Source organism: Triticum dicoccoides, chromosome 7A (assembly GCF_002162155.2).
Source record: "Triticum dicoccoides isolate Atlit2015 ecotype Zavitan chromosome 7A, WEW_v2.0, whole genome shotgun sequence".
Lineage (NCBI taxonomy): Eukaryota > Viridiplantae > Streptophyta > Magnoliopsida > Poales > Poaceae > Triticum > Triticum dicoccoides.
The window spans coordinates 179,392,544-179,414,915 of record NC_041392.1 but is presented as its reverse complement, the minus strand read 5'-3'; the positions used below and the strand labels follow the sequence as shown (position 1 = coordinate 179,414,915).

At 49.1% G+C, this 22,372-nt stretch overlaps 1 protein-coding gene across 1 annotated transcript; it reads left to right on the top strand.

The window, feature by feature from the left end:
- The first annotated feature begins 745 nt into the window (after nucleotides 1-745).
- Nucleotides 746-1,546, top strand: LOC119331434 (basic blue protein-like). The gene is made up of 2 exons (XM_037604590.1): nucleotides 746-1,027; nucleotides 1,150-1,546. Exons 1-2 carry the CDS (start codon nucleotides 823-825, stop codon nucleotides 1,356-1,358), a joined length of 414 nt encoding a protein of 137 aa, XP_037460487.1. The 5' UTR covers nucleotides 746-822; the 3' UTR covers nucleotides 1,359-1,546.
- Nucleotides 1,547-22,372: the final 20,826 nt, after the last annotated feature.

The window sequence follows — 22,372 nt, the reverse complement described above, 5'->3', positions numbered from 1 at the left end:
GGGGGACAGAGGCCCCGGTTCTACTCCTCCCGGTAGCCGCTGAGGCTGAGTCGACGACGTGCACGCATGCACTTGGACTGACGGTGGCGAAGCAGCAGTGCTTCACAAGTGTCGTGAAACCCACCTCACGCCATGGACGATGGAGCAGGAGCAGCAAGCTTTCCTCCAATCCTTTTTAGTTCGTATATAAGATTTGTCTAAAGTTAAGCCTCATAAAGTTTGACCAATTTTATAGAAAAAAATATCAACATTCACAATGTGAAATCAATACTTGTTTATGCATCAGGACTTAAAGTTTCATATTGTATAATTTTAGCATGATAGATGTTAATATGTTTTCATATAAATATGGTCGAACATTGAGAAATTTGAATTCAGACAATTTTTATATGCAAAGTAAAAATGACCTGAGGAAGTACCAGAGCAGCCCTCACATGACCACATGGCTTAGTGGTATTTTACATTCTTTTATTACTTCAAGGTTCAGGGTACTAGGGACTTATGACTGACTGTGGAAATAAGCTGTCACCTTTTTTTCAAGGACGCGTTTAGATGCGCTGACTAATTTGAACTCCACGCACAACATCGTACATTTAATGCTAATCGTAAAAAGAAAATAACATCGTACATTTAATGCGCTTTCACGCCACCGACTCGCACTGATCGGATCCGGAATGTACTACTACTTAGGTCCAGGGCTAGCTAGCTATAAAGACCGCACGGCTGGGCCTGTCACTCCGCAAGCTAGCACAGCCCTGATTCTGAAGCATCGATCGAGCTTGAGTTTCCTAGTTTTGGTGATTTGCATTGCAGAGTGGCCGAATGGTGGCTCAGGGAAGAGGCAGTGCGGCCACCGGTCTGGTCGCCGGCGTCGTGCTCCTGTGCGCGCTCCTTCCAATCACCGGCGCGGCCGCGATGGCGCGGCAGGCGCCGAGGACGTACGTGGTCGGCGACGACAAAGGGTGGGGTCGCGACCTCAACTCATGGTGGCCGAACGGGAAGACCTTCTACGCCGGCGATGTGCTCGGTGAGTCGTTGCTGTTGTGATGTTCTCTTCCAGCTAGGCATGCAGCTAGCTGGCCATGGGCTATGGCGTTCTCCATTGTTGCATGGGTTGCGTACTTACATGTGTTGATGGAACGGCTGCAGTGTTCAAGTACGACAAGGAGCTCCACGACGTGTCGGTGGTGGGCGGCAAGGGGTACCAGCGGTGCGAGGTGCCGAGGCACAGCGCCAAGAGGTGGGTGATGCGCACCGGGAACGACCAGGTGACGCTGCGCAGGGGCAACAACTACTTCATCTGCGGCCTGCCGGGCCACTGCGACAAGAACATGAAGCTCGCCGTCAAGGCCTGGTAGATCCATCCATCTGGCTGCATAATGTCCGCAAGGCCTACCGGCCGGGGTACATCATCATCAAGCAGTGCTTGCATGCTTGGCCTGGCCGTCGGTTAAGTGTCCGTGTCTTGCTGGGTTCTCGAGTTAATTTATTTGCCTCTCGAATTGGGGTTGTCACTTGTATTAGAAACCTAATTTATCGTGGATTATGTGTGTCGTCATCGAGTAAACTTGATGTTTTCTCTATGTTATTCTACTAGCAAACATTCTCGTGCGTTGCAACGGGAGAAAAAAAAAAGTTGACATGCTTCGCTGCAAAGCAAACGTCAATTACCATTAGTCAAGCAGCTGGACAGATAGAGGATAAGTTTGATAATAACAAAAATGATGAATTGATTACCAATAGGATTCCTTGAGGCTCTAGTTCGAAACTTGGGACATGAATCTTAGTAAACTAATCAGATGACAACCTTATCTTTTAGATTACCATAATACTAATAAAATTATCATACACATAGTGCTTCTTCTGAGTTACCGACATTAAAAAGTAAAAATGTGGTATACTTTGTCGGACGTCCAGACATACATGGTGTGGTAACCGTGATGTCCCGTATAGATATTCTAACTTACTGTTTTGCTTAGTCTGTTGCACCTCAATTCACAGCTAGACTAGCTAGACGTAATTTCCTCTTTTCTGGCTTTATTGGACATGCAAGCATATATGTTTTTGCCAGGTGTTCTTTAACCAGTGTATATATGTTAGTCCAACATTGTCTAATACTTATCCATATATGTATGATGTTTGTTTTCTTTTTAGTTTCGCCTCCTCGTGGATACTATGAGTTCGTGAGGGACAAAAACAGAATATATTTTTGCGAACAAGACAAAAACAGAGTTAAATTCAACCTTAAAATAAAAAATGTAGCATCAAATTCTGTAAGAGAATGAACATATCTGTGCACGCTAACACGCCTCGGAGATTCCTTAAAAAAATAAGTCTTGGAGATATTTGATGACACCCTCGCTAGCTAACGTCTCAGAGTTGAAAGGAGGAAAACTCAACATGGGTGCACGTCGGCTGATTTTCTCTTTTGAGAGCTAACACGTTGGCTAGGTAGTAGTAGAAATCAGCGGTCTCGCTGGCGCTCCACGCCCCACATGTTATCGTCGGCTGAAAGCGAACCCTTCCTTCCGAAACCTCCTCCACCTTGATGATTTCTAGGACGAACTGTTGCCTGCGCTCACTGCCGCCCGGAGATCCCATGCACCCACGCATGCCGCCAAATCCTCCTCGCTTTCCCGCACGCCGCCGGATCCCGGTTTTCCACTTCGGCCATGGCGGGCTGTCGGATCACGGGTTTCGACAAAACCCTTAAGGTTCGAACTCTGGGGTGCGCGCGAAAATCTTCCCCTACCGATCCACGTCCTAACTTAGCTAAGATCTTACGAACTAACTCGACGAACTCGCAACACAAATGACACAAGATTATACTGGTTCAGGCCACCGTTGTGGTGTAATACCCTACTCCAGTGTGGTGGTGGTGGTGGATTGCCTCTTGGGATGAGGATGAACAGTACAAGGGGAAGAACAGCCTCATGAGGTTGAGGTGTTCTTGTGCTCGGTGGTGTGTGGCCAAGGATGTGGTGGCTTCAATCTCAGATCCGGTCTCTCCCTAGTTATGGTGGTGGCTAGTCCTATTTATAGTGGCATCGGTCCTCTTCCCAAATATTGAGCGGGAAGGGATCCCACAGCGGCCAATTCGAAGGGGGATAGCTAGTACAAGCTATCCCGACAAAAGCAGTCTTCGCCTGCCAAAGGCTCTGGTGGTGACGCCGTCTTGGGCTCCACGGTGACCTCCATCTTGCCGTCCTTCTAGTCTTGGTCTCGTTGTACCAATATGGAAACCTTTACTTGACGCCTCGGTACTGCGTGCCTATGCTTGCCCCCTTAGCACCAAAAAGGAAACAAGGACGTTGCACGCGTTGGCGCCCGCCTGGTGCCCACCTGGTCTCGATCGTCATGGCTCACGTCACGAGAACCTCGCCAGGTTTGCGTGGCCTTGAACTCTCCGCCCCTCACGAGCCAGCCTGGTGAGGCCGCTCCTGAGGAGGTCTTGTGTCGTCCGCCTCGCGAGGCTTGGCCCATCGCGAGGGTCTTGATTCCTTGTTGATGAAGATGGCCCGTACAGGCCTGCTAGTAAAGCCACGCCGTGGGCCGCAGGCAGGCAAGTCTGGGGACCCCCATTTCCAAAACGCCGACAGTAGCCCCCGGGCACAAGGCGCGCTCGGGCTTGGCTTCGAGGCGAAGCCAAAGGTCAAGTGCGGAGCGCTGCGTGCCCCAATAGCCTGCGGCCTTGATTGACGCGTGGCGGTTGATTGGACGTGGGCGTCTCCGCTTCCCCACGCTGCCTTGATAACCGCCTGGCTAAACGACCACCGCGGTCTACACGGTTATTCTTCCATCGCTTGCGCCATTCTCCTCCAATTCCTCTGCTTCCCCCCGGACTCTGCTCCTCTTTCCAATCTGACCTTAGCTCTGCTCTCCCCATCGCCATGGCACCGACGCAAGCGGATAAGGGGAAGAAGGCTCTGTCTTCGGCTAGTGCGCCCCCGGCTGCCGAGCCCGCAGTAGGCCGATCGCCGGTGCTCAACGATGAGGCCATGTGCAAGGTGTGTCCCATGCTTGCCTCCAGCTTAAATGAGTGGGGAAAGACGGTGGCTTGGCCTACATCTCGCGCTCGCATTGATCGGGCAACCACTGAGGTCCCTTTCTTCATCGACGCCCTTTGGGCTGGCTTGGTCCCTCCTTTCTCCGCCTTTCTCAATGCGGTGCTTTCCCATTATCAGATCCACATGCTGCACCTTGATCCCCAATCCGTGACCCTTCTTGCCGTCTTCGCCTTCGTTTGCAAGGCCATGGTAGGCATTGCTCCCTCCGCGGCTCTTCTCCGCCACTTCTTCTCGCTGCACCTGAGCGATCCTTGCCAGAGCTCCGGATGCCTAAGCTTTCAAGCCATGGTGGCGATGGCCGGCGACGGGATCGACTTTGAAATTCCACCATCCACGAGCGGGTTTCGGACACGATGGGTGTTTGTTGATGCCGGAGTGCTCAGCCCCCTGCTCTCCTCTCCGTCAGGGCCTGTCATTTCTAACTCCAGTTGGTGCCACCAGAGGCTCGCCAATCCATGCCTTGTTCCCGCCTGGCTCATGTTGAGGTGGCTCAAAGACCTTGGCGTGACTGCGCCTATGGTGGTGAGGGAGTTCGTCCGGCGCCGAATCGCTCCGCTTCAGCGCCACTCCCGGCCGATGTGGGCCTTGCTCAGCAGCCAGGACCACATGAGACTTCAGGAGTCTAAGCTCCCCCTTGAGGCACGGTGAACGGTGCTTGAGGTCCTGACGGGCGTCCCGTCGCCAGACGACTTGCCGAGGAAGAGTTGCCTTTTGTACCGCTGCTCGAATAAGATGACATTCGCGGAGTGGATGCCCTCCTTCGAGAAGTGGGGGCTGCACCCAGTTGGCCTCGTGGGCCCCCGTGAGAACCCCATCGTCGTTGTCCCTCTCCTTGACGCTGGCGTCGAGCTCGCCCCAAGTGTTGGTGCAGGGGGGCGTGCACCGCTGGGGGTTGATAGTGAAGGTGCCGAGATGCTGATGCCACCCAGGGCTCCTGAGGTGTCGACCTTGGGGTCTCGTGATTCTTGCCCTGGGGCGGCGGTTGAAGGGGCGACGCAGCCCGTGTCTCCCGCGACCAGGGCTCCTGAGGCCTCGGCAAGTCACTGCGAGGCAGAGCCGGCTAGCTCTCCTCGGCTTGGCGCTTTTGAGGCTGCCCCTCCGAGCACTTCTCTAGCCGCGCCTCGTGTCGGCCTCCATGTCCAGCGCTTCGGCCGGCTTTGTGTGGACTTCGAAGAGCTCCGCAAGAGAAAGGGGTCCCCGAGTGCGGCAGCGGCACCTTCGGGCCGTTAAAACGGAGGAAGTATATCGCCGTTGACGAGTAAGTACCTCATCTTGGTGATCTTCTGCTTGTTGCTTTCCTTCCTGACGATTGTCTCCTCAGGACCCCTTCTGCCAAGGCCGCAAAATCTCCTGAGAAGCAGCTCCCTCTCGCCCCGTTTCACCCGCCAAACTCGAGCACTATAGGCTCGTGCGCTGCCCATGGTGTAGGGTCAACCATGGGAGTTGGCCTGTCATCAAGGTGTCTCGAGCTTGCGCCTTCGCCGTCTTTTCTTCGCGGCCTTGCTTGGAGCACGACAAGCGTGCCAAGGGCTCCTCCCCTGGTCGCGGTCGGTGGCTGGTTGGCTTCGATCCCGGGGTCTTCTTCAAGCAGCGGGCCCAGTTTAGTTCGGGCCCCTCGCGAGGCCCAGCTGATGCCTGGGGCAGCGGCAGCCCCCAGGCCCCTGCTGAGAGGGGGCGCACCGCTACAGGCGTCGCCCATAGCCCCCGTGGCGGAGGACGAGATGGGATGTGCGCTTGAGTTCGACCACGGGCGAAGTGTTGTTCGTCGTGAGCTCTTCCATGAGGCGATGGGTGCGATGAACCGACTCGGTGAAGAACTCATGGGTGTCGATACACGCCTTGAGGCCGAGGGTCTTCGGTTGGCGGAGGAGTGGCACAAGCTGAAGGTGACCATCAACCTCGGGCGCCATCAGCGCGAGCTGGATAATGTGAAGGCTAAGGTTTCCCTCGCAGCCTCCCGTGAGGCGTGCTCCTGAGCTCTGGAAGAGGCTCGGGAAGATGACCGCCGTCGCGAGGCCGTGGAGAAGCACGCGTGGGAGCTCCAAGCCTGGAGCGCTGTCTTGGATCAGCAGGTGGAGGCGCGTAGGGCTACCCTTGCGTCATTGAGGGGGACACCCGCCGAGGAGGAAGAGATTCGGAAGCGCGAGGAGGTGCTGGCGCTGGAAGCTGTGGAGCGCAACCTTGAACTCGAACGGCTGGAGACGAGGGAGCGCCAGGTTGCTCAGGCGGAGGACGACGTCAGCGCGCGCGAGGTCAGGTCCCAGGAGGAGGTCGACCGCCGGGTGGCCGAGGCTCGCGCGGATCTCAAGAGCATGCACGACCTGAAGCTGAAGTTTGTGGAAGCCGGTGCCGCTGGTAGGACTGCTGCCCTCAAGTCCAGGTTGGTCGAGGTGGAGCGGCGCGAGGAGGCCGCTGCAACTGCCCTGGCCTCGGCGCAGGCTGAGCTAGCTTCCGCCCGCGCCGAGCTGCTCCCTCTTCAGCAGCAGGTCACCGACGCCGAGTCCGTCGCGCGGCAGAACAAGGACGAAGTGCTTCAGCGGCGGACGTTGGAGCGTGTGCATGCCCCCATACTCGAGGACCTCAGGAATAGGGCCAACACCACCTTGGGCCACATCTGCGATGAGAATGCTCCTCATCCTCATGCGAACGACTACGCCAGCCACCTCTGCTTCTTTGCCGACGTGGTGACGCGCCTGCAGAACCGTTCCGAGAGGGCTCGCCAACTTGTTGAAGAGAGGAGTCGCAGCCTGCTCGGGCGCGCATTCTCCCGCGTCTTCAGCCACCTCTAGAACGCCGATCCCAACTTCGATTTTGACGCCGCCATTGCTCATGTACCGGAAGCCATTCAGGGCGACCTGGTGCGATGGGTTGAAGACAACGTGGATGTGCTGGTTAGGGCCTTCGCTTCTGACGAAGATGGGGTAGTAGTTGCGGCGGACGAAGGTGACGTGGTTGACGACGGCGATGCCGACACCGGTGAAGGTGGAGGCGATGCCAACGATGGCGACAGCAACGCCAGCGGTGCGCCTGAAGATGACATGGGGGACGCGGCGAGCGACATATCTGGCTGATCCCACGTTTCCCTGCTGTTTACCCTGTAAAAGCTTGGGCGTGGCCCCGGAAGATTGTAAGAGCATTTTGAGAGGGGGAGCCCCTCATGTAAACAAATCACAGCTTTTTATCCTCCTGTGTCAAATTGGGCATGCGTCTTTACGAGCTCACGTATGATGGGGCAAGGTTGCTGTTGCGGTTTACCTTAGCCTAGACGAGCCCAGAACCGGCTCAAGAGATTGTGGGTTTCTGAGAAGCTCCTCAGGAATTCGTCGACACGCCCGAGGGGCCACGTGATAAGCTAGCGCCAGCCGCGACGCGACACGTGCATGGCTCGTGTGCTTCATGCCCATCCCGGCTCGCGAGGGGCCCGCGAGGGGGGAGCGACAGACGCGAATTCCGAAATAAGGCAAGAACCAGACTACGAGAAATAGTTCGAACGAGAAAAGGCATCCCCCTGCACGCATCAAATGAAAATTAAACTTCAATTTAAATCCAAATCTAGAAGGCTGGGTTATAGAAAAGAGATCCAAAGCAAAAGGCCGCGTCCGACGCCTAGTCTAGTCTTCAACGTCTTCTCACCAGCGCGGAGCTAAGTGCTGCCACTGGGCGAGGGAGGGATCCCCCGAGGCCCAAGGGCGGCTCTCCTGAGGCTCCGGGGCGTGTACATCCCCACTCATTATTACGTGAGAGTGTCACGGGCGGGGATCTTCATAGGCGTGAGCCTTACTTCATATCGCCTGACGAGGGCCCTGCCTTGCGCCACCCCCTACCACCGCTGGGACGAACGGAAACTAGGACGGCCCAACGAGGGCAGAGGGGACGCCAGCGGCGCCCTCGGTGACCACGGGTCCTCTGCCGGGGGAAAGGTCGTCGGCGCCACCCCGATAGAGGGCCTACCTCCGAGCGTTGCCTTGCTTCATGTGACGCGGAGAGGGGCCTTGCTCCTGGCCCCTCCCACGCAGCCCCCAGTGAGTCTCTCCTAATGGGGCGGGCATCGCCGTGTCGGAACCATCGCCTGGCACCGTGACCTGGTTCATCTGTGACTCATGGTTAGTGTAAGCTTGTCCCCAAGGGATTAGTGGTACACTGTATCTATTGTCGACGGCGCGGCCGGTGGGGCTCTCCGGCGGCTCCTGGAAGGCTTCAGCTCATAACGCCTCCTCCTCCCATCCTGGCCCGAGGAACGAGCCGGGGTCGTCCTCCGGCGTATACTCCTGGTCCATCACGCGGGGCACGTAGGCCTCCGAGACCGCTGCCCCGAAGACCTCGCCAAAGTGCCCCACGCTCCATGTTGCTCGGCCCATCGCGCTGTCCTGAGGATGGCGGGGCGGTGCTCCGATGGGGCCGTGTGCTATGACGCTCGTGCCCGCACCCATCTGAGGTGGCGCGGGTGCGAGGGGGCACCCTCCGCCGTGGATCGTGCTGATGTCGATGAAGCCCCCGGGCGCACTTGGGGGTACGCGGGCATGGCGAGGCCCGTCGTGGGATACTGCTGCCGCCTGCGGCATGAGCTGGTAGCAGAAAGACGGTGTCCCGTGGCCGCCGCGTCCAGTAGCTCGGCGACGCGTTCTAGCAGTGCATCCCGGCCGCTCTCCATCAGTCGGCACCACAGAAGCTCCCGTGCCACTATGAGTGCGGGCCGCATGTTCGCCTGCTCCCTCCTAGTGTGCGGCGCCGTCGCTGCGGTGTGGCTTGCGGCCCTTGCAGCAGCTCGCGTCTGTCGGAGAGTAAGAGCTGAGGGTGTGTGACCGCGCCGCCCACGCCCCGCGGTGTTTGGCGGTGCGCGCACCACCTGAGACGCGGGGTTGAGGTCTTCCTGGGGAGGCGGGGCCACCCGGGCGGGCCAGGCTGCCCAGCGGTTGTCGTCAGCCCTCGGGTCGCCGGACATCGGAACCGCGGAGCGTCGGCAGATCGACTGGTGGGGAAGAGGCTCCAGCGCACCCCTACCTGGCGCGCCAGATGACGGATCACGGGTTTCGGCAAAACCCTTAAGGTTCGAAATCTGGGGACCGTGCGAAGATCTCCTCCCTATCGATCCACGTCATAACTTAGCTAAGATCTTACGAACTAACTCGACGAACTCGCAACACAAAGGACACAAGATTTATACTGGTTCAGGCCACCGTTGTGGAGTAATACCCTACTCCAGTGTGGCGGTGGTGGATTGACTCTTGGGTTGAGGATGAACAGTATAAGGGGAAGAACAACCTCCTGAGGTTGAGGTGTTCTTGTGCTCGGTGGTGTGTGGCCAAGGATGTGGTGGCTCCAATCTCAGATCCGGTCTCTCCCTAGCTATGGTGGTGGCTAGTCCTATTTATAGTGGCCTCGCTCCTCTTCCCAAATATTGAGCGGGAAGGGATCCCACAATAGCCAATTCGAAGGGGACAACTAGTACAAGCTATCCTGACAAAAGCAGTCTTCGCCTGCCAAAGGCTCTGGTGGTGACGCCGCCTTGGGCTCCACGGTGACCTCCGTCTTGCCGTCCTTCTGGTCTTGTTCTCGTTGCACCAATATGGAAACCTTTGCTTGACGCCTTGGTACTTCGCGCCTGTGCTTGCCCCCTTAGCACCAAAGAGGAAACAAGGACGTTGCGCACGTTGACGCCCGCCAGGCGCCCACTGAAGGAAATATGCCCTAGAGGCAATAATAATGTTATTATTTTATTTCCTTATATCATGATAAATGTTTTTATTCATGCTAGAATTGTATTATCCGGCAACATAATACTTGTGTGAATACATAGACAAACTAAACGTCACTACTATGCCTCTACCTGACTAGCTCGTTAATCAAAGATGGTTATGTTTCCTAACCATAGACATGTGTTGTCATTTGATTAATGGGATCACATTATTAGGAGAATGATGTGATTGACATGACCCATTCCATTAGCTTAGCACCCGATCATTTAGTATGTTGCTATTGCTTTCTTCATGACTTATACATGTTCCTATGACTATGAGATTATGCAACTCCCGTTTGCCGGAGGAACACTTTGTGTGCTACCAAACATCACAACGTAACTGGGTGATTGTAAAGGAGCTCTACAGGTGTCTCCAAAGGTAAATGTTGGGTTGGCGTATTTCGAGATTAGGATTTGTCACTCCGATTGTCGGAGAGGTATCTCTGGGCCCTCTCGGTAATGCACATCACATAAGCCTTGCAAGTATTGCAACTAATGAGTTAGTTGCAAGATGATGTATTACGAAACGAGTAAAGAGACTTGCCGGTAACGAGATTGAACTAGGTATTGAGATACCGACGATCGAATATCGGGCAAGTAACATACCGATGACAAAGGGAACAACGCATGTTGTTATGCGGTCTGACCGATAAAGATATCCGTAGAATATGTGGGAGCCAATATGAGCATCCAGGTTCCGCTATTGGTTATTGACCGGAGACATGTCTCGGTCATGTCTACATTGTTCTCGAACCCGTAGGGTCCGCACGCTTAAGGTTTGGATGATAGTTATATGAGTTTATGAGTTTTTGATGTACCGAAGTTAGTTCGGAGTCCCAGATGTGATCACGGACATGACGAGGAGTCTCGAAATGGTCGAGACATAAAGATTGATATATTGGACGGCTATATTCGGACACCGGAAGTGTTCCGGGTGATTTCGGAGAAAACCGGAGAGCCGGAGGGTTACCGGAACCCCCCCGAGAGAAGTAATGGGCCATATGGGCCTTAGTGGAGAGAGAGAGAGAGGGGCAGCCAGGGTGGGCCGCGCGCCTCCTCCCCCCTGGTCCGAATTGGACTAGGAGAGGGGGGGCGGCGCCCCCCTTTCCTTCTCCCTCCCCACTTCCTTCCCCCTCCCAGTAGGAGTCCTACTCCTACTAGGAGAGGACTCCTCCTTGGTGCGCCATAGGGCCGGCCGGCCTCCTCCCCTTGCTCCTTTATATACGGGGGCAGGGGGCACCCCTAGACACACAAGTTTATCCACGTGATCATTTTCTTAACCGTGTGCGGTGCCCCCTTCCACCATAATCCTCGATAATATTGTAGTGGTGCTTAGGCGAAGCCTTGCGACAGTTGAACATCAAGATCGTCACCACGCCGTCGTGCTGACGGAACTCTTCCCCGACACTTTGCTGGATCGGAGTCCGGGGATCGTCATCGAGCTAAACGTGTGCTAGAACTCGGAGGTGACGTACGTTCGGTGCTTGGATCGGTCGGATCGGGAAGACGTACGACTACTTCCTCTACGTTGTGTCAACACTTCCATTGCCGGTCTACGAGGGTACGTAGACAACACTCTCCCCTCTCATTGCTATGCATCACCATGATCTTGTGTGTACATAGGAAAATTTTGAAATTACTACGTTCCCCAACAGTGCTATCAGAGCCTAGGTTTTATGTGTTGATGTTATATGCACGAGTAGAACACAAGTGAGTTGTGGGCGATATAAGTCATACTGCTTACCAGCATGTCATACTTTGGTTCGGCGGTATTGTTAGACGAAGCGGCCCAGACCGACATTACGCGTACGCTTACGCGAGACCGGTTCTCCCGACGTGCTTTGCACAAAGGTGGCTAGCGGGTGACAGTTTCTCCAACTTTAGTTGAACCGAGTGTGGCTACGCCCGGTCCTTGCGAAGGTTAAAACAACACCAACTTGACAAACTATCGTTGTGGTTTTGATGCGTAGGTAAGATTGGTTCTTGCTTAAAGCCCGTAGCAGCCACGTAAAACTTGCAACAAGAAAGTAGAGGACGTCTAACTTGTTTTTGCAGGGCATGTTGTGATGTGATATGGTCAAGACATGATGCTACAGTTTTATTGTATGAGATGATCATGTTTTGTAACCAAGTTATCGGCAACTGGCAGGAGCCATATGGTTGTCACTTTATTGTATGCAATGCAATTGCGCTGTAATGCCTTACTTTATCACTAAGCGGTAGTGATAGTCGTTCAAGCATAAGATTGGCGAGATGACAACGATGCTACGATGATGATCAAGGTGTCGCGCCGATGACGATGGTGATCACGATGGTGCTTCGAAGATGGAGATCACAAGCACAAGATGATGATGGCCATATCATATCACTTATATTGATTGCATGTGATGTTTATCTTTTATGCATCTTATCTTGCTTTGATTGACGGTAGCATTTTAAGACGATCTCTCACTAATTATCAAGAAGTGTGCTCCCTGAGTATGCACCATTGCGAAAGTTCTTCGTGCTGAGACACCACGTGATGATCAGGTGTGATAGGCTCTACGTTCAAATACAACGGGTGCAAAACAGTTGCACACGCAGAATACTCAGGTTATACTTGACGAGCCAAGCATATATAGATATGGCCTCGGAACACGGAGACCGAAAGGTCGAGCGTGAATCATATAGTAGATATGATCAACATAGTGATGTTCACCAATGAAACTACTCCATCTCACGTGATGATCGGACATGGTTTAGTTGATTTGGATCACGTAATCACTTAGAGGATTAGAGGGATGTCTATCTAAGTGGGAGTTCTTTAGTAATATGATTAATTGAACCTAAATTTATCATGAACTTAGTACCTAATAGTATCTTGCTTGTTTATGTTTGATTGTAGATAGATGGCCCGTGCTATTGTTCCGTTGAATTTTAATGCGTTCCTTGAGAAAGCAAAGTTGAAAGATGATGGTAGCAATTACACGGACTGGGTCAGTAACTTGAGGATTATCCTCATTGCTGCACAGAAGAATTATGTCCTGGAAGCACCGCTGTGTGCCAGGCCTGCTGCTGGAGCAACACCAGATGTTATGAACGTCTGGCAGAGCAAAGCTGATGACTATTCGATAGTTCAGCGTGCCATGCTTTACAGCTTAGAATCGGGACTTCAACGACGTTTTGAATGTCATGGAGCATATGAGATGTTCCAGGAGTTGAAGTTAATATTTCAAGCAAATGCCCGGATTGAGAGATATGAAGTCTCCAATAAGTTCTATAGCTGCAAGATGGAGGAGAACAGTTCTGTCAGTGAGCATATACTCAAAATGTCTGGGGTATAATAATCACTTGATTCAATTGGGAGTTAATCTTCCAGATGATTGCGTCATTGACAGAATTCTCCAATCACTGCCACCAAGCTACAAGAGCTTCGTGATGAACTATAATATGCAAGGGATGAATAAGACTATTCCCGATCTCTTCGCAATGCTGAAAGCTGCGGAGGTAGAAATCAAGAAGGAGCATCAAGTGTTGATGGTCAACAAGACCACTAGTTTCAAGAAAAAGGGCAAAGGAAAGAAGAAGGGGAACTTCAAAAAGAACAGCAAGCAAGTTGCTACTCAAGAGAAGAAACCCAAACCTGGACCTAAGCCTGAAACTGAGTGCTTCTACTGCAAGCAGACTGGTCACTGGAAGCGGAACTGCGCCAAATAAGTATTTGGCGGATAAGAAGGATGGCAAGGTGAACAAAGGTATATGTGATATACATGTTATTGATGTGTACCTTACTAATGCTCGCAGTAGCACCTGGGTATTTGATACTGGTTCTGTTGCTAACATTTGCAACTCGAAACAGGGACTACGGATTAAGCGAAGATTGGCTAAGGACGAGGTGACGATTTGCATGGGAAATGGTTCCAAAGTCGATGTGATCGCGGTCGGCGCGCTACCTCTACATCTACCTTCAGTATTAGTATTAGACCTAAATAATTGTTATTTGGTGCCAGCGTTAAGCATGAACATTATATCTGGATCTTGTTTGATGCGAGACGGTTATTCATTTAAATCAGAGAATAATGGTTGTTCTATTTATATGAGTAATATCTTTTATGGTCATGCACCCATAAAGAGTGGTCTATTCTTATTAAATCTCGATAGTAGTGACACGCATATTCATAATGTTGAAGCCAAAAGATGCAGAGTTGATAATCATAGTGCAACTTATTTGTGGCACTGCCGTTTGGGTCATATCGGTGTAAAGCGCATGAAGAAACTCCATACTGATGGACTTTTGGAACCACTTGATTATGAATCGCTTGGTACTTGCGAACCGTGCCTTATGGGTAAGATGACAAAAACACCGTTCTCCGATACTATGGAGAGAGCAACAGATTTGTTGGAAATCATACATACAGATGTATGTTGTCCGATGAATGTTGAGGCTCGTGGCGGATATCGTTATTTTCTCACCTTCACAGATGACTAAAGCAGATATGGGTATATCTACTTAATGAAACATAAGTTTGAAACATTTGAAAAGTTCAAAGAATTTCAGAGTGAAGTTGAAAATCATCGTAACAAGAAAACAAAATTCCTACGATCTGATCATGGAGGAGAATATTTGAGTTACGAGTTTGGTGTACATTTGAAACAATGCGGAATAGTTTCGCAACTCACGCCACCCGGAACACCACAGCGTAATGGTGTGTCCGAACGTCGTAATTGTACTTTACTTGATATGGTGCGATCTATGATGTCTCTTACTGATTTACCGCTATCGTTTTGGGGTTATGCTCTAGAGACAGCCGCATTCACGTTAAATAGGGCACCATCAAAATCCGTTGAGACGACGCCTTATGAACTGTGGTTTGGCAAGAAACCAAAGTTGTCGTTTCTGAAAGTTTGGTGTTGCGATGCTTATGTGAAAAAGCTTCAACCTGATAAGCTCGAACCCAAATCGGAGAAATGTGTCTTCATAGGATATCCAAAGTAAACTATTGGATACACCTTCTATCACAGATCCGAAGGCAAGACTTTTGTTGCTAAATTCGGAAACTTTCTAGAGAAGGAGTTTCTCTCGAAAGAAGTGAGTGGGAGGAAAGTAGAACTTGGTGAGGTAACTGTACCTGCTCCCTTATTGGAAATTAGTACATCACAGAAACCAGTTTCTGTGACACCTACACCAATTAGTGAGGAAGCTAATGATGATGATCATGAAACTTCAGAACAAGATACTACTGAACCTCGTAGATCAACCAGAGTAAGATCCGCACCAGAGTGGTACGGTAATCCTGTTCTGGAAGTCATGCTACTAGATCATGATGAACCTATGAACTATGAAGAAGCGATGGTGAGCCCAGCTTCCGCAAAATGGCTTGAAGCCATGAAATCTGAGATGGGATCCATGTATGAGAACAAAGTATGGACTTTGGTTAACTTGTCCAATGATCGGCAAGCAATTGAGAATAAATGGATCTTCAAGAAGAAGACTGATGCTGACGGTAATGTTACTGTCTACAAAGCTCGACTTGTCGCAAAAGGTTTTCGACAAGTTCAAGGGATTGACTACGATGAGACCTTCTCACCCGTAATGATGCTTAAGTCTGCCCGAATCATGTTAGCAATTGCCGCATTTTATGATTATGAAATTTGGCAGATGGATGTCAAAACTGCATTCCTGAATGGATTTCTGGAAGAAGAGTTGTATATGATGCAACCAGAAGGTTTTGTTGATCCAAAGGGAGCTAACAAAGTGTGCAAGCTCCAGCGATCCATTTATGGACTGGTGCAAGCCTCTCGGAGTTGGAATAAACGCTTTGATAGTGTGATCAAAGCATTTGGTTTTGTACAGACTTTTGGAGAAGCCTGTATTTACAAGAAAGTGAGTGGGAGCTCTGTAGCATTTCTGATATTATATGTAGATGACATATTACTAATCGGAAATGATATAGAATTTCTGGATAGCATAAAGGGATACTTGAATAAGAGTTTTTCAATGAAAGACCTCGGTGAAGCTGCTTACATATTGGGCATTAAGATCTATAGAGATAGATCAAGACGCTTAATTGGACTTTCACAAAGCACATTCCTTGACAAAATTTTGAAGAAGTTCAAAATGGATCAAGCAAAGAAAGGATTCTTGCCTGTGTCACAAGGTGTGAAATTGAGTAAGACTCAATGCCCGACCAATGCAGAAGATAGAGAGAAAATGAAAGATGTTCCCTATGCTTCAGCCATAGGATCTATCATGTATGCAATGCTGTGTACCAGACCTGATGTGTGGCTTGCTATAAGTCTAGCAGGGAGGTACCAAAGTAATCCAGGAGTGGATCACTGGACATCGGTCAAGAACATACTGAAATACCTGAAAAGGACTAAGGATATGTTTCTCATATATGGACGTGACAAAGAGCTCATCGTAAATGGTTACATTGATGCAAGCTTTGACACTGATCCGGACGATTCTAAATCGCAAACCGGATACGTGTTTACATTAAACAGTGGAGCTGTCAGTTGGTGCAGTTGTAAACAAAGCGTTGTGGCGGGATCTACATGTGAAGCGGAGTACATAGCTGCTTCAGAAGCAGCAAACGAAGGAGTCTGGATGAAGGAGTTCATATCCGATCTAGGTGTCATACCTAGTGCATCGGGTCCAATGAAAATCTTTGTTGACAATACTGGTGCAATTGCCTTGGCAAAGGAATCCAGATTTCAAAAGAGAACCAAGCACATCAAGAGACGCTTCAATTCCATCCGGGATCTAGTCCAGGTGGGAGACATAGAGATTTGCAAGATACATACGGATCTGAATGTTGCAGACCCGTTGACTAAGCCTCTTCCACGAGAAAAACATGATCAGCACCAAAGCTCCATGGGTGTTAGAATCATTACTGTGTAATCTAGATTATTGACTCTAGTGCAAGTGGGAGACTGAAGGAAATATGCCCTAGAGGTAATAATAATGTTATTATTTTATTTCCTTATATCATGATAAATGTTTATTATTCATGCTAGAATTGTATTATCCGGAAACATAATACTTGTGTGAATACATAGACAAACTAAACGTCACTAGTATGCCTCTACTTGACTAGCTCGTTAATCAAAGATGGTTATGTTTCCTAACCATAGACATGTGTTGTCATTTGATTAACGGGATCACATTATTAGGAGAATGATGTGATTGACATGACCCATTCCATTAGCTTAGCACCCGATCATTTAGTATGTTGCTATTGCTTTTTTCATGACTTATACATGTTCCTATGACTATGAGATTATGCAACCCCCGTTTGCTGGAGGAACACTTTGTGTGCTACCAAACGTCACAATGTAACTGGGTGATTATAAAGGAGCTCTACAGGTGTCTCCAAAGGTAAATGTTGGGTTGGCGTATTTCGAGATTAGGATTTGTCACTCCGATTGTCGGAGAGGTATCTCTGGGCCCTCTCGGTAATGCACATCACATAAGCCGTGCAAGCATTGCAAGTAATGAGTTAGTTGCAAGATGATGTATTACGAAACGAGTAAAGAGACTTGCCGGTAACGAGATTGAACTAGGTATTGAGATACCGACGATCGAATCTCGGGCAAGTGACATACCGATGACAAAGGGAACAACGTATGTTGTTATGCGGTCTGACTGATAAAGATCTTCGTAGAATATGTGGGAGCCAATATGAGCATCCAGGTTCCGCTATTGGTTATTGACCGGAGACATGTCTCGGTCATGTCTACATTGTTCTCGAACCCGTAGGGTCCGCACGCTTAAGGTTTCGATGACAGTTATATGAGTTTATGAGTTTTTGATGTACCGAAGTTAGTTCGCAGTCCCGGATGTGATCATGGACATGACGAGGAGTCTCGAAATGATCGAGACATAAAGATTGATATATTGGACGGCTATATTCGGACACCGGAAGTGTTCCGGGTGATTTCGGAGAAAACCGGAGAGCCGGAGGGTTACCGGAACCCCCCGGGAGAAGTAATGGGCCATATGGGCCTTAGTGGAGAGAGAGAGAGGGGCAGCTAGGGTGGGCCGCACGCCTCCTCCCCCTGGTCCGAATTGTACTAGGAGAGGGGGGGCGGCGCCCCCCTTTCCTTCTCCCTCCCCACTTCCTTCCCTCTCCTAGTAGGAGTCCTACTCCTACTAGGAGGAGGACTCCTCCTTGGCGCGCCATAGGGCCGGCCGGCCTCCTCCCCTTGCTCCTTTATATATGGGGGCAGGGGGCACCCCTAGACACACAAGTTGATCCACGTGATCGTTTTCTTAACCATGTGCGATGCCCCCTTCCACCATAATCCTCGATAATATTGTAGTGGTGCTTAGGCGAAGCCCTGCGACAGTTGAACATCAAGATCGTCACCACACCGTCGTGCTGACGGAACTCTTCCCCGACACTTTGCTGGATCGGAGTCCGGGGATCGTCATCGAGCTGAACGTGTGCTAGAACTCGGAGGTGCGGTACGTTCGGTGCTTGGATCGGTCGGATCGAAAAGACGTACAACTACTTCCTCTATGTTGTGTCAACACTTCCGTTGCCGGTCTACGAGGGTACGTAGACAACACTCTCCCCTCTCGTTGCTATACATCACCATGATCTTGTGTGTACGTAGGAAAATTTTGAAATTACTACGTTCCCCAACATCCACCTGGTCTCGATCGGCATGGTTCACGTCACGAGAACCTCGCGAGATTTGCCTGGCATTGAACTCTCCGCCCCTCACGAGTCAGCCTGGTGATGCCGCTCCTGAGGAGGTCTTGTATTGTCCGCCTCGCGAGGCTTGGCCCCTCGCGAGGGTCATGATTCCTTGTTGATGAAGATGGGCCGTATAGGCCTGCTAGAAAAGCCACGCCGTGAGCCACAGGCAGGCAAGTCGGGGGACCCCCGTTCCCAGAACACCGACACGGGCGGGCTCCTACACATGTGTGTGCTTCTGGGAGTCTAACGGCGGCCATGGCTCCTCCCCCGCCGGGATCCTCCCCAGCGGGCCATGGCGAGCTGAGCATCCATGCGCCGTCGGAACTCCAATCCGTCAGCCCGGAAATCTAATTCGTCAGCTGAGCATCCATCCTGCTTTTTTTAATTTCAATCGCCTCTCCCTCTTTGATCCTCTCGGGTACCGAATGTGATGCATGGCATTTTCCTTATCATATCTGACCCCTCGCTGCTTTTGTTGGCTAGTTGATTCCGGAAACATCAAATGTATATAAGTTGCTAGGATTTAGTATGAACGGGTGAGGTGGGACTATTAATTAGAATCTCAAAATTTTCCCTTTGCTGCAGTCGTAATGGAAGGCAGGGCAGTTCGTGAGGTACCGTCCTGTAACAAAACTTCTGGCCCATTGACTGTGACGCCCAAGTGGGATGCTGCCGAGAGAATTTAGACGCCAGCCTTTAATTAGTACCACCTCGTTTATATTACAATTTTGTCCATATAAATTGTAAAAGCGTATTATGACATGAGAAGAAAGCGTATTATGATGGTGAACCCGACAAAGTTAATCCATGCTTTATTATTATTAAGGAGAGATATATAACTAAGTAGTTGATCCTCACTAATTTATTTATCTCAATATAAATTATGGCATCTCAACTTGCGAATAGTCATGCATGGAAAAAACCACACTTCAACAGGCAACCATTCATGCAAAAGGCTTAAATATTTAAATTACTTTTTTATGCTATAATTCAATAGATATTTTATAAGTGCAGAATAATCATATGCATCTTCGGTTTGTTCTTATATCCAGATATTCAATTTTCATAATATCAATTTTCATTGAAATATAATATGAAAAGTTCTGACATCAACACGCGGTATATCATCTAATTACTGTGAAAGCTAAGCGCTTGGTTGATTAACCGAAATATATATGGATGGTATGTTTGATGTCATGCATAATGCCATACCTACTAGCTCGTTGACTTAGAGCATGCATGATGACATACTTAGTTGCTTGTTGACTTACCCTAGCCCATCAACTGGGACTATTTTTTATCCCAGAGTCGCAACAGCAAAAAAACCTCACATGAACGGTACTTCACGGTATGAAGAAAACACTGAATAAAAAAAGGATGATAGTTCATCTCTTAGATTATGTGCACTATATGCAGATAACAATGACTGATTTTTTTTCACTTATGGTAAAACAACTACAGATACTATATATAAGAGAGAGATATGCATTTCAACCCAAACCCGTGGACTAGCAAATTTACAACCCCGAACTCTAATATCGGTCAGAACACAAACCTCAACTCTCAAATCCATTTAAACTATCCCAGTCACTTGGTCTAAAGGTGGTTTTGGCATACGTGGCAGATATTTAATCGAATTGACCAGGTCCAGATAGCCACGTCAGCGTGCCAAGTCAGGACCCACTTTTGGGTCAAATTCTGATCGAAAATTCAAGTGTCTAGAAAAATGAAAATTTTCGGTAAAATGAAAAAAATACCATGCTGACCAATCAAGGAAAAATCACATTTGTTTGACAAACAAATTAAAAAATGCAGTAGAAATTCAATTTCAGCCACTTTTTTGTCAAATTCTGTCCAAAATTTCAAAGTGTCCAGAGAAGATTGAGAAAATCATGTAAAATCAACACTACCATGCTAACAAAACTGAGAAACTTCACACCTTTTTGACAATTATATTGGAAATATAATATAATTTTAATTTCAACCCTTTTTTGTCAAATTTTGACCAAGAAACCAAAGTTTTCAGAAAATTCCGAAAACTTTCTATAAAATCAACAATACCATGATGGCAAATCTAGGAAAGTTTCACACTTTTTTGACAAACATATTTAAAATACGGTAGAAATTCAATTCTGTAAAAAAATCAATTTGAAAGAACCAAGTCCATCTCATTATGGACAAATTCTCTCCAGTCATCTGCATACAGAAATGCATATGCTTCTGCAATGGACATGGGAGTATTGTGCGCAAGGTATACGATAAAATAATCGCTAAAGATTTGGCAATTCTCTGTCTGTTACTCCCTGCAGGTGTTTCACTGTCATCTTTCTTAAGGATTTCCTCATATGGTTGTTTGAAATCACGAGATTCCATTATAGTATCAACATGCATATCAGGCACCCCGATTTAACCACCAAAATCCTATATTTTTAGTCCATTATTCCACTAACCAAACTTGAATCCCCTTTGAAGTTCTTCTTGAAGCTTTCTGCTCTTTATATTTTATGAACTCCTAGTCGGTTGGGGTAACATAGGAGATTTCAAGGTTGTGCACCGGCTCTAGGAATGTTTGTGAAGATCAAAGATTGCCTCTAGATCTACCCTTAGTGGTTGAGTTTGGACTTCATGGCCGAATCTCAAGTAGGACAGGGCTACGTCTTTTTGATAGTTGGGACTTTGTGTATAACATTTGCTTTTTAGCCTTGATTGCTAGAATCATCTTGTCATATAGATTGATTCACATGGTTGCATTTTAGAGAACTTATAATTCTATAGTTTCCTTAAACACAACTAATTGGTTAAGAAAGTAGTCGCATATTCACCACCCCTCTAGTTAACACCTTCGAATCTTCCTCAGTTGCGGTATCATGTACCAGGGGTGGCTCATCGAAGGGAGCCCGACCCGAGGTCTGATCGGGGACAACAAGGCCCAAGACAAGGGCGAACCCCTAAGGAGGGTGTCAAAGGCCTTCTTATCTGCCAAGGCAAGGCGGTGGTAGGAGAGATTACATATGTCCTTTTTGTAAACCCTAGACCTCCACCGCCTATATAAGGGGAGGTCAGGGAGCCTTTGTTCCTATCGAATCTCAGATAGCAACTCTCAGTAGCAACATCAAACACCATTGTAACCCCTCGCACGAGGTATCCCTTCACCATGAACAATCAAAGCAAGTAGAATGTAGGTTATTACTCCACAGAGGCCCGAACCTGGGTAAAACTTTTGTGCGACCTCTCATCAGAGATTATCAGCTGCACTTGGATCCCTACCAACGGATCTGCCAGTATTTTGCACGGCCACTCACAACATCTACAATTGGACCCCCCCAATGTCCCATCGGATTGTCCGAACACTGCCCGGACAGGAGAGAGAAGAGAAAAATACACCCAACCGGACTCCCCACTTTGCCCCCCATATCACCGGTGAAGGAAATATGCCCTAGAGGCAATAATAAAGTTATTATTTATTTCCTTATATCATGATAAATGTTTATTATTCATGCTAGAATTGTATTAACCGGAAACATAATACATGTGTGAATACATAGACAAACAGAGTGTCACTAGTATGCCTCTACTTGACTAGCTCGTTGATCGAAGATGGTTATGTTTCCTAGCCATAGACATGAGTTGTCATTTGATTAACAGGATCACATCATTAGGAGAATGATGTGATTGACTTGACCCATTCCATTAGCATAGCACTTGATCGTTTAGTTTGTTGCTATTGCTTTCTTCATAACTTATACATATTCCTATGACCATGAGATTATGCAACTCCCGTTTACCGGAGGAATACTTTATGTGCTACCAAACGTCACAACGTAACTGGGTGATTACAAAGGTGCTCTACAGGTGTCTCCAAAGGTACTTGTTGGGTTGGCGTA

Bases quoted from the DNA above. Each gene is read 5' to 3' on its own strand.
- LOC119331434 (XM_037604590.1), top strand. From the start codon at position 823: ATGGTGGCTCAGGGAAGAGGCAGTGCGGCCACCGGTCTGGTCGCCGGC. The intron at 1,028-1,149 runs GTGAGTCGTTGC...GAACGGCTGCAG, and splicing joins CTACGCCGGCGATGTGCTCG to TGTTCAAGTACGACAAGGAG.